An 18,951-nucleotide genomic window follows, 5' to 3' on the forward strand; every position below is an offset into this window, starting at 1 on the left:
AGTATACAACAAGCACTGTGCTAGGTGTTGAGAATCACAGGATTTAGAGATGGAAAGGACCTCAGATACCACGTAGAAGGTCCTATAATGATTTCAGAAATGAGTTTAAACCAAAGGAACAAAACACGGTATCTTCTTACCCTGGCCTCCCTCCCTCTTCCCCACCTCCACCCTGATCTTTCTTAGGAGATCTACTTATGCAGATCTTGGGAGTGGGAAGATGGGGATAGATGACTCCCTCTTTAGGGCTCCTGTCTATGAGGGCAGAGCCTTAAAAAGAAGTCTGGGAAAGCTCAGTGCTCCACAGGAGTACTGCTACTTAACCTGATCTGTCTGGTGTCTGGGCCTAGAATCAGGTCAAGGTTCAACAGTGGAATCCTTCAACAGGGGAATTGGCCAGGGTTAGCCCCAAACCTGTGGTAGCTGCACTCTGGACTTTTTTGGGTCTTGGGAGCTGGGGTATGCCCACTCTTTAGTTATTGCTCTGGAAAGGAAATCTTTTCCCCACCCCAATCTTTTCTCACAGCCTGCTCTACTGGCAGGTTAAATCAAAGAGAAAATTGATTATCTAGGTGAATGTGACCATGTGAACATCCAATTTAGACTATGACACTACTGCCCCAGATTTAAAACCAAAACCCCCCCAAATCTTTTGGATGAACTGAATTAATCCATCTGTGTCCAAGGTCAGGGTGGAGGAGGGAGGTTGATGCTTCACAGAGAACTGTGAGCCTCTCATACGGGCATCTGACAGGCAAATGGGCTATGGTTTTTTTTTAAGTCACTGCAGTGGGCACAGTTGCATCTTTACAGAAAGGTGGTACAAGAACCAGTTGCAGATGAATGGGGCAGGGGAATCACTTATGCCTCTGAAACAGATGTGAGGTAGTCCTGTTGTGAGGAGGGAAATGTAAAACCAACCACAAGAGAAGTGAAAAGGGGAGATGGTAATAAGGACAGGGAAAAGATGAAAAGAATAGACTAGAAGAGGATGTGAGAGAGATGAGAGAGGGAGAATGGAGGTGAGAGATGAGAGAGGGAGAAGAGGGGGAAGGAGGAGGTGAGAGACGAGAAGTAAAGAGGGAGAGAGGGGGGGAAAGGGGGGAAGAGAAATATAGAATGGGGGAGATACATAGGACAGGGGGAGCAAAGAGGAAAAAGAAAGTGGGAGAGTAGGAAAAGCAGGAGAGAAATGTGGAGGGACAGTTTAGGGGTAGAGAAAGATAGGACAGGAAAGAGAGAGCAACATCTAGGGAGAGATGGAAGGCATTTACAGGGAAGAAGACAAGAGACAGAAGTGTTAGGGGGGAAATGCGCACAGGGCAGAGAATGGAGAAGAGGAAAAGAAAGACAGGACAAGCGGGGAAGTCTGAGGGAGAATGGGGATGAGGGAAAGGAGACAGGGAGAGGGAAATAAGAAGAGGGAGTAACATAGAGACAGGAAAGAGACAGGACAGGGGGACATAGGGAGATTGAGAGACAGAGGATGATCAAGATAGATAGATGCAGGAGAAAAAAAAGAAAAAAGGGAAAGGAGAGAGGAGGGAAAGATTTCAAGGGGAAGGAGGGAGGCAGGACATGAGGGGGAGAGACTAGCAAGTGGCTATAAAACCAGGCTTTGCTCAAAATAAAATAAAACAAAGTCGTTCAGAGAGGACTCAGAGTCACTTGCGCACACAGCAGGAAAATGGGTGGTGGGAAGGAGATGCACCTAGAATGTTAGGCACCTGAACCTACTTGGAGCTGCCTACCCCCAGCCAGAGAGGGAGGCAGTCTAGGGGTGGCACTGTCTTGCTAAGACAGGGTGTTAGAGACACTCTCAGAGTGTGTAATAAAAGATGTGGAGTCATGGAAAGGTTGGCAGGCCACAGCAACAGGAGGTGCTCCTGGAGAGTGTCCCAGAAAGGATAGTATCTACTAACCCACTTACTCCTCATTCTCATAAGCACTGAGCAAAGCCAACAGCAGAAGATGCCCATGATTCCCCAATAAACACAACACCCTTCCTCCCAACCCATAACCAAATGTGTGCATCCACGTGTGTGCATGGGTCTGCAGAAGCACACGTATGATAATGTGGAAAGGAGATTAGATCTTAAAGGGGCAGGAAGGTGTGACTGCCTAAAAGAAGTGAGGCACTTTGGGAAGAGCAGACTCCTAGGGTGTGGGATCTAATTACTCCAGGGCACCCACAGGCTCCTCCCAAGGGGCCCCAGGCAGGTCTCCACATGGCTTAGTGAGGAGGTACACATACATATGCACAAATGCAAATGTTGTTTCACATGGTCCAGGTCAAATGGGTGCCAAGCTTTGCCAATCAGGGCCATAGACTTTGGGTTGTAGTGGATGAGTGGAGGCCGGAGGAACTGCCCTGAAGGCCATCTAGTTGTCCAGAAAGGGTTGGGGATCCGTTTATCAGCTGCCCACTCCTATAGCTGTCGGGGTACTCAGTGGCTGTTTTCTCCAGGGCGTCTCCATGCTGAGGAAAGCCATTGCAGAGGTCTTGGACACTAGCTGCCTCTGGCTGGTGAGTCTGTCTGTCTGGCCTTGCGGCTTCTAGCTCACCTCCTCCCAGGTCTCTACTTGACCAGTCTGTTTCCAGCCCCAGCTCACTGATATGGGAGGAGGAGGCTGGAGACCCAGGGGGTGTGGGGTCCCTAGGCTCTGGGCCATAGAGCTCAGGATCATGATGCCCTTCGAATGCTGAGAAGTCAGAGTGGACAATGACATCAGCCTCCACTTGGTTTCTGCAGGATGAAAGAGGTTTCTTTTTGCCATCGCTCTGGTAGGGACAAAGAACACAAAATATAAAAAGTGAACATGCTGAGAAGAACACAGAAGGACCACCACATCTTGGAGTGGAGGGATAATAAAATGGTTGTCATGCCCCAGATTTTGGGGAGGGACAATGAATGACCATTACACAGGGAAGGGGGACCCAGAGTAACCACCAGACCCTGAGGGATACACAGAAATCACTACACATGGAAAGGCAGTTCACTGTAGTGGAAAGAATATTAGGCTTCAGTCACAGATCCAATGCTAGTAGCTATGTAACCAAGGCCAAATGATATAACCTCTCTGAGACTCAAGTTTCCCCATCTGTAAACTAAGGATAATAACCTATCTTACAAAATTGTGAGGAAAGTTCATTGTCTTTTGAGGATCATTGGTTCTAGGGGACTTAAGGATCATCTAATCCAATTTTCCCTTTTCTCGGATAAAAAAACTGAAGCCCAGAAAGATTTAGTCACTTGATCAAGGTTACATAGGTGCTAAAGAGCAGAATACAGATTCAAATTCAGGTCCTCTGACTCTATTACTCCACTCTGCCTTCTCATTATAATCTGAATGTGCTGTATAAATAAGAATTATTCTGACACACATCAAGCAGGTAAGGTTAGGAGATGAATGTCCAGTCATCCCAATCCCCATAAGTCAGGGGAGCTCCAGAATTACAATGGGTGGGTCTGAGAATATAAGGTCTCAAACATTCCCATAGAGTTTTGAGGCCAGTGTGGAGGCCTTTATAAGACACTGACCTCCAACCTAGGTTGGAGGAAAGTGGTACAGAGAGGTCCCCAAATGAAATCCAAATCTTTCAGAATCATTGCTTATATATCCAACCTTTCTCCACCAACATATTCATTTCTAGGGGAAGACTCCTGGAATCTCTAGGTAATTCATGAACCCCATGTACTTCTAGATAACAGGTTTAGATAATAAGACACCTTTTTATCCCAAAGAAGAGTTAATGGGTGATACCTGAGGAGAGCTGTTCCCACCCACCAAATGTTGGCTCAAACCCTCAACACTTCCATTTCTCCATACACACTAACCATCATGGCATCATACATCAGGGCCTGAAGTAGCAGGGTCTGCCCTGCTCCAGCTGGGGGCAACAGGGCTTGGGTCAGAGCAGGGTTAGCATCTGTCTGAGGTGTCCCACATCCAGCCCAGGTTCCTGACCAGCTCAGCCCTCCAGACTGAGCCCATGTGACCTGCAGGCAAAGTGTAAAAGAGTGGTCAGTGTTTAAAGTCAAAGCTAGATTCTGCCACGGGGGAGAGATGGAGTGCATAGAGGCAGTGTGTGAGGGAGGCTGAAAGGTGGAATTTATAGGCGAATGATATCCTTTTGCACAGGCCTTAAGATAGAGAAGATAAAAACTAGATCGAGCTGACTGGCTCTTCCCTGATGGGAAAGATGTTGGGAATGGCTCTACTGGGAGAGACCTTAGGGCAGGGGTCAATGTCTGTGTGTGAGGGGGACAGGACAGGAGAGGAAAGGGATCTGTTTTACATTGGGAAAGGCATCTGGTTAAATCTCCAGAGTGTGAAGTGGAGGTGGGGGCATGGTAAGCGAATCGCTGAGTGTGGGGGAAGGGAGGAAGTTTGGACAAATGATCAGGATCTAGAACATTACATTCCTACTCAAGTTTATGCCATTTACCATTGATCCCATGTCAGACGTTCTCACTGTCTGCAGGGGAGTGAAGTGGGTAGAGTAGAAGGAAGGACCAGCAAGGGAAGCTGAGTCTACTGGGGAGGAGGGGGATTGACCTTGGAGGTCATCCCAGCTTTTTGGAGTGGGGCTCTTGATCTCTAAGGGTTACCCATGGTGCCTATAATGGAGGCCTCCCCCTCCGTGAGAACCAAATTGGCCAAATCTGCCAGAGGGATGGTGGCCCATCTGCTCTCTCTTCCTGCATTGACATCTGGCCCAGAGGAAATAGAAATGATCACTTGGCACATGCTATACTTTGCCACCCCCTGGTGTCCTAGGAGAGAAATGACATGAGGGAGCAGTCTGAGGAAGCCACCAAACTGTAGGGATATGGTCAGCCTGGGGCTCTTGTGGACAAGGCTCCCACAATGATACCTTTCTCTTGGTGTGGCCTCGACCTTCAACACCACCACCCATGAGGCTGTGCACTTCAGCTCCCTCATCGAGGTCTGGGAAAGGAGAGAGGGATCCATCCTGGAGCCGAGGATGAGGACAAACAAGGGACTCAAGCTCATGGGCAGCAGGTGGACCAGGTGGACCCAGCTGGGCACGGGAGTAAAGTCGAGGGTTCTCCGCAGTGGGAGAGGCCAGGCCAGGGAGCGATTCCCTGTAGGGGAGAAGAGTTGGAGAAAAAGGCAAAAGAACAAGGGGGTGTGCTTGGGGTAGGGGAGGAATCTTGAAAAAATCCAGAAGCCATGGGCATTGGAGTATGAGCAAATGGATCCTAAATCCCTGAAGCGGTTCCTGAATGAACTATGATATATCCCCTGGCCAAGAATTCCCAATCTGTTTTTATTTCATTTCCAAGAAGAAACAAAAATTTCTCAATTGGAAGAATCCTCAGCAATTATCTATTCTAAGTCACATCTGAAGCAGGAAATCATTGTCCCAATACCTGGATAGGTCCAAAGACAAAGACCAGATTTTGCCATTGTGGAGTAGTAGATAGAGTGATGGATGTGGGTCAAGAGGACCTGGGTTTGAATCCTGCCTTAGATACTATCTGTGTGACCCTGGGCAAGTCATTTAACCTCTCTTAACCTCAATTTCTTCATCTGTAAAGTGAACTCAGTGACCTCTAAGGCCCTTCCAGGTCTAAATTTATGATTCTACCTAACCCAGCCTGGGTGAATGGATGGCATCTCCACATGGGGGCCATTGTCCCTTTCCCACCTATCCTGGAAAAGCCCTCTCTTCTGAACCCAGGCTGGGGTGAGGTAAGGGATGGTAGAGGAGGAAGTGGTAGAGTCTGTCTTGGATAAAGAAGATACCTTACTAATATGAAAATATGCTTTGCATGATTTCATGTGTATAATTGATATCATGCTGCTTGCCTTCTAAATGGGTGTGGGAAGGACCAGAGGCAGGAAGAGAATTTGGAACTCAAAATTAAAAAAAATAAATTTATTAAAGGAAAAATATAAATTTAAAAAAGGAGATGCCTTTAACTTGATTCCCATTCCCCTGATTTCAGGTTAAACCCAAAAACTGGACAGAAGGAAGAGCTGGTTCTTCTTCCTGCCGATCCCCACTGGCTGGGGGCAAATATCTCATTGACCCAGAACGGTAGAAAGGGGAAGGGCTAGCCATGGCTGTCTTTTACTAGGCAACTTTGTATCTAAGGAAATTATTCAACTTGGATACATGTAACATCAGCTTTTCCTATTTCCCCTAGCTCCTTCTCTTTTCCTAATCTTTTCCCTAAATGCTGGTCCAAGATGATAGAGAGGACAAAGGGGAAGAGAGAAAGCTTCTTTTGTCAGCTTTTGTCAGTTGTATCCTAGGGAGAGTGATGTCAGCGTGTCATTGAGATCCTTTCCAACAAAACAAGGTGTAGGGTAAGGAACCTAGAAGGAACCAGTGCTTCTTGTTGTTGTCGCTTGTTCTTGGTTCTCAAAGAGGACTATGATGACATCAGAGTGGTGATGCCATGACTTGCAAGTGAATTGGATTTAAGTAAGGGGGCGCTGTGCAAAGTCACCAGCCTTACTCTCTCCTATCTGGGTCCAGTGGCCAGATATAAATCAGGATGACTGGAGATGACCCTGGAACCAGTGAACCAGTGACAAGGAAGATGGATGGGGAGTATGACCAAAGAGACTCTGGGACAGGCCCTTAAAAGAAATAGTGGATGCTTCCAAACTCTATCTTCCATTTGATAATCATTGCTAATGGTTCCCCCAGCCCAGTGTCTCATCTTGGATGGGGGTGTCTGAGGACCATATGGAGGAAGGCCATGGTTTCACTCCTTGACCTCATTTCAAAAGTTAAGTCCAAATATACTATTCCTTTTATAAGGGAATTCTTATTTTTAAGGGTATCTATCCCCAAGCTCCCATCCAGGAGTTATCTAAACCTTTTGTGGAAGCTACTTCCATTCCCCCCCATTAGAATACAAGCACCTTGAGGGTGGAACAGTTTTTTTTGCAGGTTTTTGTATCCCCAGAGCTTAGCACAATGCCTGGCACACAGTAAGCACTTAATATGTGCTTGTTGACTGACTGCCACTGTTCAGGGTTATGTTTTAAGGAGGAGGAGGAGGAGGAGGAGGAGGACAAGGAGTTGAGGAGGAGGAGAAAGGCTGAGGAACCTCTGATTTATACTCCTCATTCCCTATCTCATCTTCTCACCTGTGGGAGTTGTTTCGGAGGCCAGCACACATGCAGGCGAGGAGGCAGAGGAGGCCCAGGCAGACACCTACAATGATGCCTGTGACTGAGTGCACGTCCAGAACATCTGGAAGACGGGAGAGAGAGACTGTGGACAATCAGAGTAGCATGGGCTGTAGACAGTTCCGGGTATTTAAGATATCCTGAGGGTCCTTATACCTCCCATGGGAAGACCCAGAACATATCCTTAACATATAAACATGGGCAACACTGATTTTTGGCAACATGTCAAACAGGTTATGTTGAAAGGGTCCTTAACCCAGCCCTTGCCTGTCACAGGACTTTTGGCATGTACTGGACATCCAGAAGATGCCATTTCTGGAAAATATTCTAAATCAACCTCCCAGTGAAACAACTGCCCTCCCCTTGCCCGCCAAACCAAACTAGTCTCCTAATGAAGCTAATAGCCTCCTACATCCCACCCCCCCCAACAAATGGCCTCCTAATGAAATCTGTCTTCCCACCAATGCAGGGTCCCAAACTAAGTTAGTCCCCAGACCCCACCACCAAATCAGACCCTCAATTAGAATTAGCTTTCCTACCAAACAGATCTCCTGAATCAAAAAGCCTCCAGACTGAAACAGGTCTCTCAACCCAAATAACCTATTCATCAAACCAGAAGGGCAACTGCCTAAAATGACTCAGGGTTAGTCTTGTCTCAACATAGGAGACTAAGTGAAATGACCTCTGGGCCAGGGGAGAGGAGCATGTCACTTGTTCAAGTCTTCTGTGATTTCAGAACTAGTTCCTGAATGACATATGTCTCAGGTTCCTCCTGGATGCCCCTCCCCATTTACTCTAAAGCCCTCTGATATGTGTTCTCTCCTCACCCCATCCCCAACCCATACCTGAAAGTTTCTCCTGCAGAGTGAGCACATCCTGCAGACCAGAGAATGGCCCCGGTCCCACCTCTGTCCGCGCCCCCATCTTGAAGAAATACCTAGTATCACTTTCCAGCCCATGGACCTCAGCACTAAAGATGTTTCCTAGGGGAGAGCACGGAAAGCAGAGGAAGCAATGTTGGCTGGTGGTGAATGGGAATGGTCATGGAAAGAAGCCTCCTGAAGAGCTCTGCTACTTCTCCCCATCCCTGTCACACCCCCACCAGCCAACCTCCTGGCCAAGGAGGACAGGCAGCCTCTCTGCCCCTGTTTCACTAGGTGTTCAAACTAGCCCCCCACCAGCATCTTGCTCCTAAGTAAGTCAACAACAAGAAGAAAAGATTTGGTTAAACAGCTGAAAGAATTTCCCAAGTTCTGGAACGAGCTGGAGAGTTACCCCCTAAAGATGAATCGCCATCCGGGCCTGTCACGGAGGAAGATGGAAGAGAGAGGACAGCTTGCAGCTGCCAGAGAAGACTCTATGGGCTGGGAGGCCCCAGCCACACTCACCATCTGTGGTGAGCAGAGTCCACAGGTGGTCAGGCTTGGAGTGGTTGGAGCTGTAAAGGATCAGATACTCCACGATCACCCCATTGGGTTCCACCGGCGGACACCAGCGCAGTCGAACTGTAGATGGGGTGAGAGGGCTTAGGCGAAGGTCAGAAGGAGGGGTTGAGGGCCCTGTGTAAAGTTAGAAGGGGAAAACAGTCAGGGGCACAGTAACTAAGGCTTAAACATTGAAGGAGGCGTAGCATTGAAGGAAGTAGAGAGGGATGCTGAGAACCTACTAGATGGGAAGAGGCAACGGGACAGAGGCATCATAATGTGGGACAAGAGACAAGGGTACAGGGACAGATGGTGTATTACGGTGGAAATAGTATCGGTCTGGAGTTAGGTAGCTCGAGTTCTTTCTAGTCCTGGCTCTGCCACTAACTTACTGGGTAATCTCTAGATTCACTTCCCTGGGTCTCAGTTTTCCCATCTGTAAAACAGGGATGATAACAGTCTCACAAAGTTCCAATAAGGATCATGTCTGTCAAAGTACTTTGGAAAGCAGAGAGTTTCCATAAAGTCCTTCCGCACTTTCCAAATAATGGAAATTTAACCTAAAAGTGCAGGCATAATAGAGGGACTCTGTATATAACATGAGATTCAAATTTATTGGTTTGGATAACCAAATCACACAATAGTACACAGTAAAACTTGTTTCCTATCCAGTGATCAACAAACCAACTGACTTCTGGATGCTCCATTCAGCAGATTTGAGGCCCATATCAGCTGAGCACGAGAAGCAGGCAGCTTGGTATAGTGGACAGGGAGCTGGCCTCAAAGTCAAGAAAATCTGGGTTCAAGTCCTCCCACTGATATATACTTGATGGACAAATCACTTCACCTTTTACTGCTCTGGGCAACTCTTTTAAGACTATATGTTACAGAGAAGGTGGCCAGCTTGCATTAGTGGAGGGACTTTCCTCATCTGGGAGTTCTGTATACAATAAAAGCTTGGGTCCAGTCCCTATCAGTGGTCCTAAGAAAATTCAACTTGCCTTCAAATGCCATTTTATAGATTGATTCTGTCATGTCATCAGCCTGTTAATAACATTTAGAAGTTTAAAAGCCATTAAAGGACTTTCTGAGCAGGTCCTATAGAAAGTACAAATGTGACAGATGAGTTAGGATTATCATTGTCATGAGAGCAGTGTAGTGTAGTGGTTGGAGAGGGGAAGGCCCAGGTTCAAATTCAGTGGTCTTGACCTGTGCCAGCACTGAACAAGGTGCTTCATTTTTCAGTTTCAGGAAACTCCTTAAGCCTATGTCACAGCTGAATTCTCAATCTGCCCTGATAGAGAGAATTCCAAAGACCAGTGAAGCCTCAGATATGGACACACACCATTATTACCACCAGCATCACCACAGCCTCTAATAGCAGAGGCAGTCGGATGGTATAGTGGAGTCAGGAAGACCTGAGTTCATATCTGGCCTCAGATGCTTCCAAGCTGTGTGACCCTGGAAAAGTCACTTAACTTCTATTTGCCTCCATTTCCTCAACTGTAAAATAAGAACCTGCCTCCCAGGGTTGTTGTAAGGATCAAATAAAATATTTGTACAGTGCCTGGCACATAGTAGGTGCTTAATAAATGCTTGTTCCCTTTTCTAATGTTTGTGTAGGGTTCTATTTTCATTCAGTGTTTCAGGGCTCTAACTGGTCCAAGGGGTATGATGGGACAGATCATAACTGAGCTGGTGTTTTCCCCTACCTATATTGGTCCCCCCTCTCTCTCTTTTCCAATCCAGCCTCCACACAGGTGGAACTGATAGTCTTAAAGCACAAGTCTGACCAGATCATTTTCTGGCTCAAGAAGCTCCCGTGGCTTCCTTTCCTCTTTAAGATAAAATACAAACCCCTTTGTTTGGTATTTAAAGCCTTTCACACTCTGGTTCTAGCCTATCTTTCCATGCTGATTCCACATGGCTCCCCCTCACACAACCTGTACTGTTTCTCAGAGTGTGCTCTGGAGACTTCTGGGTTCCCTGAGACCAGGAGATAGTTCAAGGGGTCCAGGAGACCAATATAATACTAAGACATTTAAATATCTGAGATGATAAACATTGATAGATATAACCCACATAAACCAAAGCTCTTTGGGGGGGGGGTCCTCAAGAATTTTTTTTGGAGTGTAAAAGAGTCCCAGGATCAACCATTGCTCTAGTCAAAATGGCCTCCTTGCTGGTCCCCATGGACAACTCTCAACTCCAGCCTCCACATCTTTGCATAGACTATCCGCCATAGCAGCAATGCTCTCTCCACACTTCTGACTCTTAGGTCCCTTCAAGGCTTGGCTCATGCACCATTTTCTAGAAGAGGTTCCTTTTCTGGTTCCTCCAGTTGTTAGTACCCCACTCTGTGTCACTGCATTTTGCATACATCCTATATTTACTTATCAATATCCATGGTGTATTCTTCCAGCAGAATAAAATTCCTTGAGAGTGGGACTGTCTCAAATTTGTATCTGTAGTCCTAGCACCAAATATAGTGTGTGGCACATAGTAAGCTCATAAGACATGCTTGTTGATTGGTATATTTCCATACTTCTCCACAGGGAATGTACCCAATATGTGGGCAGTAGATCATGCAAAGAAGTAGAACATAGCTTGATGGGTTCTTAGAATTGATGTATTTCAGCTCCCTCATTTTATAGATGAGGAAATTGGAGACCGGAGAAGTTAAATGAGTTGCTTGAGGTCAACAGGCAGTAAAAGGAAGAGTTGGGATTTGAATCCAAGTTCTCACCTCCAAATCTACCGTTCTTTCTACCACACCATGATGTATTCCTCTAGGTCCTTTTTAATATTTCCTAGGCACCAATGTAGCACTTGGACTGTCCGTTTGTTATTCCTCACCCTTGATAAATGACTGGCCCACTTTGTTTTCTGATCACAGGATATATTTCATATTACTTTTAGCGTTCAAGTCTCACTACTGAAAATACGCTGAAGCCACTTAAATCTACCATTTGTCTCTCTATCGACCTTCTGGTCATCCACCATTTTTATTCTTCAGGTATGGTGATGTTCTAGGCTCCACAGACAAATTGGCATTTCTGGAAGAAGACTCATATTTGTGATCACCTGAACTTGGATCTTTCCTCTATTAATGTAGAGAGCAAACCCATCCATCCCTGCCTATCCTATGCAATTCTTGCCCATGTCTTCTAATGAGTTCACTGAGAAGGGCCCACCCATTGTCCTAGGAGCCTGCTTCAATTTCTCTTGATGGTGTACAGATACTAGTGGCACACACACACACAATATCCTGCTCTTACCACATGTCCAGCTCACTTTTTTCCATCATATATTTCCCCAATGACATCTTTCTCTAGTTCTTCAAAGTTCCTTATTTCTTGTATGTTATAGCTAGATCCCACCTACCATGTGTCTTTCTACTGCCCTCTGAGTGATCGTCATTTTTAATTCTTTGGAGGTTGATGTGTTCCATGACTTGAAGTCATTTAGAAAAATAGACTATTAGACTATCAGTACTAAATAGATGGACCTTTGTTTCTGGGAGAAGTTTGGGGTCATTAAAGGAGTTCTGCAATTTCTCAAAGGCAATTCAGCCTGCTCTTCCACTGTCACTTGATTTGAGCCCCAACTCATTATCCATTTATGCTATATGCCACATATATACATATCTTGTCCAAGTGTATATATGATAGAAGCACTCTATTTGTCTAAATGCATGTCATAATCTGAACAATAAACATCTTCATCCATTTGGTTTTTCCTGTGTGGATGCTTAGGCCAAACTCTTTTGAGTGGTTATAGATCTCATCCAGGAAGTCTCTGTAATGTTCCAAATCTTGATAGGATGTTATGCACAAAGGGAGGCATCTAGGAGACTTCTCTGTGCACAAAAAAATTTTCTTCAACTTGTAGTCTATGATGGATCTCTTCCACAACAATGGCGAATACCTTTGACCAGCATAAGCCTTCCTTAATAGAGGGCTCACAACCTCCCAGGTAACTCCATTCTCCATCAACACCACATCCACAGAACAACATGCACCTACCAGATATCCCTTGGTCCTTCTCCTCCATAACACCACACCATGCCCCACCCCCCGACTTTTCAGTAACTTTTTGTGTGTTGTCTTCCCCATTTCACTGTAAGTCTCTTGAAGGTGAGGACTGTCTTTTTCATATTTGTATCCCCATTACTCAGCACAGTGCCTGGCACATAGTAGGCACTTAATAAATGTTTATTTAATTCAATTAAAAATATATATATATCTCAGTTTCAGGTCCTCTTGTATGTTAATAATCAAAGAATCCACTGAACAAAACAATTCTTGTGTTTACATCTGTCAAGGAATCTTGTATGATCTTAATATATTGGTGAAGTCTTGTACAGGCAAAGACCTATTGGAGGAAGAGCCACTGCTTTATTCTTTAGGTCAAATTTAAAAAAAAATCTACAAATAGTAAACACACCAGGAAACTGTATCTTTTTCACCTTACAGTCGACTGTGGCTGCAGAAATCATTTACAAAAACTCATCTGTCCCCTCTTCCTATTGGACTCTCCTAACAGCCTTGTGAGGCAGATTATCACTCCCATTTTACAGGTGGTAAGAGTGAGGCTTGGGGAGAGTAAGAGATTTTCCAAAGTTGAATTAGATAAACTAGTAAGTGGGCAAGCTAGGGTTAGAACTCCTGACTCCAAGGCAGGTGAACTCTTCCCACTACACCATAAAATCATCATCATAAAGAATCTCAAGGCAGCTGAGTCAGGCCCTGAAAGGAGACTAGGAGCATGGTGAGAGTGAAGGGGATGGGGGAGGCCAGAGTCACTCACTGTCAGGCAGAGTAGAACGTTCCACGACAGAACCAAATGGGCCATCCACGCCCACACCATGGGACTGGACTGCAAACTCGTATTTGGTAAATGGCTTCAGCCCCCCAATGAGAATGTCTTCGCCAGAGCTGTCAAGGCAAGAACTCAATTGAGCACTGAGTCTGACCCCTGCCCTCCCTTTCCTAATGTTCCCCATTGCTGGGGCCTGTCCCACCAGTTCCCTACTCTCCTCTTTGAGGTGGGGCTGATAGGTAGAGATTTCTAAAAGCACTCAGCTTTGGCACAAAGGTGCCTTACTCCCATCAAACCAGTGGTAGGGTCCCTGGATACATTTAAATTTGTATTCATTTTCTAACTTGAAATTTCAACTCTAAGCTACCTCCTCCAGGCACACTTAATAGGTTAACCCAGCCCATTTTATACCCAAACAATACAACGCCTGACCTATCCTCTCTCAACGTAAGTTTTGTCATCACCATATGTGGGTGTATGTATATCCTGTCCCCTTCCCTATGAGGTAGGAGTTCCCTAAGGGCAGATATCACATCAACCTCAACAGACTGGGAGCTCCTATGAGGATGAAGACACTGTCTGTTCTGTAACATGTGCTCAAGTACTAAGTACAGGAGGGATCTGTCCTTTGGGGGTTTAATTCCGATGTCATACCCTTTTCTTTTTCCTACAGATTCACTGTTCTAAAGGCAATGATGGCCCTGGGTATAGTCCCTGACCATCCTCTGGTGAAGTGAGGAAGCAGTGATGAGTTCCTGAATCCCTCATCCCACATCTCCCTGCCCATCACTCCCTGGGTCTCCTTCCCCATATGCATGCTCTCTGTTCCCTTACCTGGTATAGTAAGTGACCAGGGAGGCATTCCTGAGCCCCCAAGGGCTGAAGCGAACTGTGTAGTTGACAATTTTGACTGTGGTGAAGTCTGGCTTCTTCCACCGCAGCCAGATGGATGTGGAGCTGTTGGACTCTGCATGTACATGGGCCGGGGGCAGAGGTGGGCTCTTCTGGACTGGTGGATCTATTGGAGAGGAAGCACGGAGTAGAGAAGAATGAAGAGTTCAGTCCAAGAGGGTAGGCCTTGTAGACTTCTCCTAACTACTCTAGATGTTCAAGGGAAACACACTGGACTGGGAATCCAGATATTTGGGTCTCAATTCCCATTCTATCAGACTAGCTTGATGACTCTGGTGCTAAAGTGGTGAAAACAGAAAGAGGGGATCTGACCTCCAATACCCAACCAAGCTCTTACCTGCTGCAGGTGCCCTCTCTGTCTTGCCCTTCCACACAGCTGCATAGCCATCTTCATGCTTGTTGAATGCAACAAGCTTCACTTCATACAGTCGTCCAGGTGCTGGAGAAGTCACAGGGGATCACTGAACAGAGACCCTGATCCCTGACCCACAGATCTTGACTCCTGATCCCCACGTTCACTGACCCAACTTGATCTCCAAGACTTCTATGATCAAAGACCCCAAATTCTGAACTCCACCCACCCACCCACCCCTCACTAGTTGGGAGATTCTGACCCTTCACTTCTGGTATCACTGACCTGGGAACGTCCCTGAATTCCACTCCCCAGATTCATGGACCCCTTAGGTTGAGCATTTGGGGATGGGGCACAAAGGGAGGAATGTGTAAGTTTCCCTCCCTTAAAGGTCCAGGGGCTCCGACCCTCCCTGCCCATTCCTTCCTCACCTAGCTGAGTTAACTCATACTGCTTCACTTTTTTCTTGAGCCTGACAGGCCCCACGTCCCAGACCTGGTCTCCACGACTCCCACTGCCAGAAGACCTCTCTTCACTTGTCTCCTCAGCTCCCACTTCCCTCCAGTACAGCTTGTAGCCTGAGATCTGGATAGGGTGAGGGGGCGGCTGCCACGTCACCACCAAGCTTTCCATCCTTGCCCTGACCTTCAAATCTGAGGGAGCAAAGGGGACTACGGGCAGTGATGGGATGAGGAGGGGAGGGATTAGATGAATCAGGAAAATGGATTCAGAAATGGTAGGAGAACAAAAGGGAGGGAATTGAAGGTTTAGAGGAGATGGAGGAAGAAACAAAGGTTGGGGTAAGAAGAAAAGCATTTAATGAGTCTCAGATGCTCATTCCAACGAACATTTACATGAATTCCCTGTTCCTGGCTCTCTGGGGGCTACCTTCTCCCCAGTTAAACACAGTGCTCACCTCCAAATCCATTTGAGAGGCAAGGCTAAAAATATAGTCAAATTTCTATAGACTGCTCATCTGCTCTGGCCCCCAAACTCCTATTAGAGGGATGACCTTTTCTGGGTATACTCACACTTTGATAAGAATACACATCACACCATATATGAAAATTCTCTCTGACATAAACACATACATTCTCACATACATAACCATATACATCCTCACAATACATAAAAAACCACCCACCCTGCAATATGTAGACACATCTACAAACACACTATATGGTCTTGTGCCCATACATACATACATTCCCCTCCCTCTATGCCCCCGCTCCCCCAGCACATCCCTCCACTCTCCATACTGTGAGTCTGGTTTTCTGTATTGGGCGTTCGGTGCTGTGTCCATTGGGAGGGGGCCCCGTAGCCTGCGCTGGTGCCCGCGGCGATGCGCACCCTGTACACCTTGTTGGGTTGCAATGAGTATAACATAAGCTGTGTCTCATTCCCAGAGACCTCAGTGGAAAAAACTTGTTCTGTTAAAGGCAGAAAAAGGATTTGAGTTAGCAACAGCTTTGGGATCCTGACACTAGACCCTCACTTGGGCTCCCAGTTACTCAGCCCTGGATGCCCTAGGCCCTTGAACATTGTTTGCAAGTTCAAGAGCATATACCCAGGTTTGCCTGACCTGGAGAGGCGTCACTGCTCCATACTGCCTTCCCCTTCCGAGGTGGAGGTCCTCAATGAAATCCACCAAGCCAGGGTATAGGAAGATACCTCCCCACCCCCACAACATCACCTGGGACTACCTATCACTTCAGAGCCAGGGCATAGTGGGGCTAAGGGGAAAAGACAGGGAGGTGGGAAGCCTCAAGCTTCCATTTTCATCCTGCTGTCTACACCACCCCCAAACCCCAGGGGCAGAATCTCTTAACTTAGAGGTGGCCCTAAACCCCACTCATCCTAGCACTTGACCTTATCCAGTATCTCCACTGGGGCTTAGTAAATGCTCGTTCATTCATTTTCCCATTCAATGTACCTACAGAGGTCATCTCCTCAGCCCTACCTTAACTTACTCCACTCCCCCTTCTCTCTGTTTCCCCCAGCCTACCCTTCCCTTTCTCCCTCTCCCACATGACCCTATATCATTCTTTTTCCAATTTCTTCTGCTACAAGTGACTCTCACTAACCTGCCCAATTCTACCCTGCAGGGTATCCCATATGCCATGCTACTCCCTGCACCAATAACCCTCCTATCCAGTGTTAATCCTCTTCTTCAACCAGGCCAGGGCAGAGCCAGGGGCCTGAATGGACCCCTGCCTTACACTCACCTTCTCTTAATGTGCAGTAGTCAATCTTATATTTGACAACTTTCCCATTGCTCAGAGAGGGTGGCAAAGGCAGCCAGGTCACTCGGATGTCCCCGGGGGTAGTGCTTGACAAAGAAAGCTGGGGTGCAGTGCTGGGGACTGAGAACCAAGGATTAGTGCGAGGCTCATCAGTCTGATAAGGAAACAGGGGCCCAGAGAAATAAAGCAATCTGTCCAACGTCACAGTGTGCTATGGGATAAGTAGAAAAGCCATCCTGGGGAAAACCTAGAGAGCTGAAGGAGGTGAGGCCTGAGGCCTCTATACCAGCAGAGTCAGACTCAGACCTGTGAGTCACTAAACCCATCCATAAGGATCCCTGTGGGCTATATATTGCCTTAGTTCAAAAATAAAATGTTATCTCTGAATTTTCTTGGTTATTCATTAATTTTTTTAATTTTGTTAAATTTTATTTTTTTGTTAAATATTTCCCAACTACATTTTAATCTGATTTGGGAGACATATGGGACAACCACATCCTGGATCAATGGCGCCAAACTCAAACAGAAATGTGACCACTAAACCACAAATAAGGAACCTGATGGATTGTACATTGACTTGGAAAACTGTATGTTAGTATTCTCTATGTTGTATTCTCATTGTGTTAAATATTTCCCCACTACATTTTAATGTGGTTCAGTCACACTTAAGAGTTTTGTGGGACAGCAGCCAGAGACTTTGACAAGTCTGCTTTAGACCACCAAAGTCTGAAGGGGTCTTCCATGATTGTAGGAGAGATCAGGGAAGTCGGTGGGTCCCCAGTCCTCCTGAGAAACCTGAGAAATGGGGTTCAGGAAGCACCTGTTGGAGAGCACATTTCTGGCCTTCTATAGCCTGGTTTCTGGGAGAATTGCTCAGCTCACGGCTGACTCAGGTTCAAAGCTGCTTAGGAGGAACCAGGAGAGTTGGCGTGGTGGGAAAGAGCCCCGGATTGAAAGTCAGGCGAATGGTGTTCCAATAACAACTTTGTCTCCAACAGACTGACTTTGAACGAGTCACTTCACTTTCCTAGATCTGTTTCCTCCTCTATCATGTGGAATTAGTCACACCTGCTTTACTCACTCACCACATGAGATGATAGAGAGAAAAACACTTTGTCAAGGGAAAAGTTTTAAACAAGTTTTAAGAAGTACTATGATAAGCTCTTGAGGTTAAGGGCATCTCTTGGACCCCTCTCCCCTGCCAGGTCCCATCTCCCCACTCAACCCCCAAGGGTCAGCGGCTCGGTGGCCATACCATCGTCTGGGGTATGGACGAGGGCGGGGGCTGAGGTGCGGCTAGCTCCCAGCTGGGAATAGGCCACCACGTAGAACTCATAGTCGGTGTCTGGGTCTAGGTCTCGGACCTGCATCTCTGTAGTGTCATTGTTGACAGCAAACTGGTACTCCACATTGTCTGTGCCTGGGAGGTTAGGGAAGGTGAGACAGGGAGGGAGAAAGGACACGAAAAATCCTCAAAAGGCAAGTGGACACAAGTTCAGCCTCAGACCTGAACACTTCCCTGGATGCTGGCCAGAGTTGGAGGAGGTTACTCAGGTCAGTGCTCTGCATCTAAAAAGAGCCATAATTCTACCATTCCTAATAGACAGGGGGTGGGGGGTGGGGAGAATGAATGTTGCCTTTAATGGTCTCCTGGAACTGAAAATCCATGACCTTCCTCAGCTGCTGCTTGTCCTAGTGTTTACACCCTTTTCCTGGGGTCTAACTGAAATCCCTTTTACTGCCATTAATAGGTTGAGTCAGGATGGAAGGCACCCTGGGAGCTCTAATAAGGATTCTAAGAATACCACAAAATTTCCCTATAACAAAACAAAATCTATTTCTAAAAACAACTACTTTTCAGGTCAGAACCAGAGAACTCCCTGCACAGCTATTTCTGAAAGCCTTTAAAAGACCATACAATCCAACCCCTCGCTTCCCAGGTGGACTGCCCTTCTCTTAGCCCACACAGATAAGACTGGTATCTTTGGTCCTAAAAGATCTGCCAAAGCCTCCTGGTAACCCC

The 18,951-nt window shown here is 46.5% G+C and overlaps 1 protein-coding gene across 1 annotated transcript in view; it reads right to left on the reverse strand.

The window, feature by feature from the left end:
- Positions 1 to 1,571: 1,571 nt before the first annotated feature.
- IGDCC4 (immunoglobulin superfamily DCC subclass member 4) overlaps positions 1,572 to 18,951 on the reverse strand; it is a 43,101-nt gene continuing 25,721 nt past the window's right edge. Inside the window, exons 8-20 of the mRNA XM_036769625.1 lie at positions 18,184 to 18,348; positions 16,911 to 17,048; positions 15,945 to 16,115; positions 15,117 to 15,356; positions 14,671 to 14,772; positions 14,256 to 14,439; positions 13,410 to 13,537; positions 8,565 to 8,735; positions 8,022 to 8,159; positions 7,135 to 7,240; positions 4,880 to 5,111; positions 3,840 to 4,001; positions 1,572 to 2,782 (exon numbers count right to left, since the gene is read on the reverse strand). Coding sequence (XP_036625520.1) covers positions 2,318 to 2,782; positions 3,840 to 4,001; positions 4,880 to 5,111; positions 7,135 to 7,240; positions 8,022 to 8,159; positions 8,565 to 8,735; positions 13,410 to 13,537; positions 14,256 to 14,439; positions 14,671 to 14,772; positions 15,117 to 15,356; positions 15,945 to 16,115; positions 16,911 to 17,048; positions 18,184 to 18,348 — 2,402 coding nt within the window. The 3' untranslated portion in view covers positions 1,572 to 2,317. The remainder of the gene's footprint in view (positions 2,783 to 3,839; positions 4,002 to 4,879; positions 5,112 to 7,134; positions 7,241 to 8,021; positions 8,160 to 8,564; positions 8,736 to 13,409; positions 13,538 to 14,255; positions 14,440 to 14,670; positions 14,773 to 15,116; positions 15,357 to 15,944; positions 16,116 to 16,910; positions 17,049 to 18,183; positions 18,349 to 18,951) is intronic.

Source organism: Trichosurus vulpecula, chromosome 8 (genome assembly GCF_011100635.1).
Source record: "Trichosurus vulpecula isolate mTriVul1 chromosome 8, mTriVul1.pri, whole genome shotgun sequence".
NCBI classification, from domain to species: domain Eukaryota; kingdom Metazoa; phylum Chordata; class Mammalia; order Diprotodontia; family Phalangeridae; genus Trichosurus; species Trichosurus vulpecula.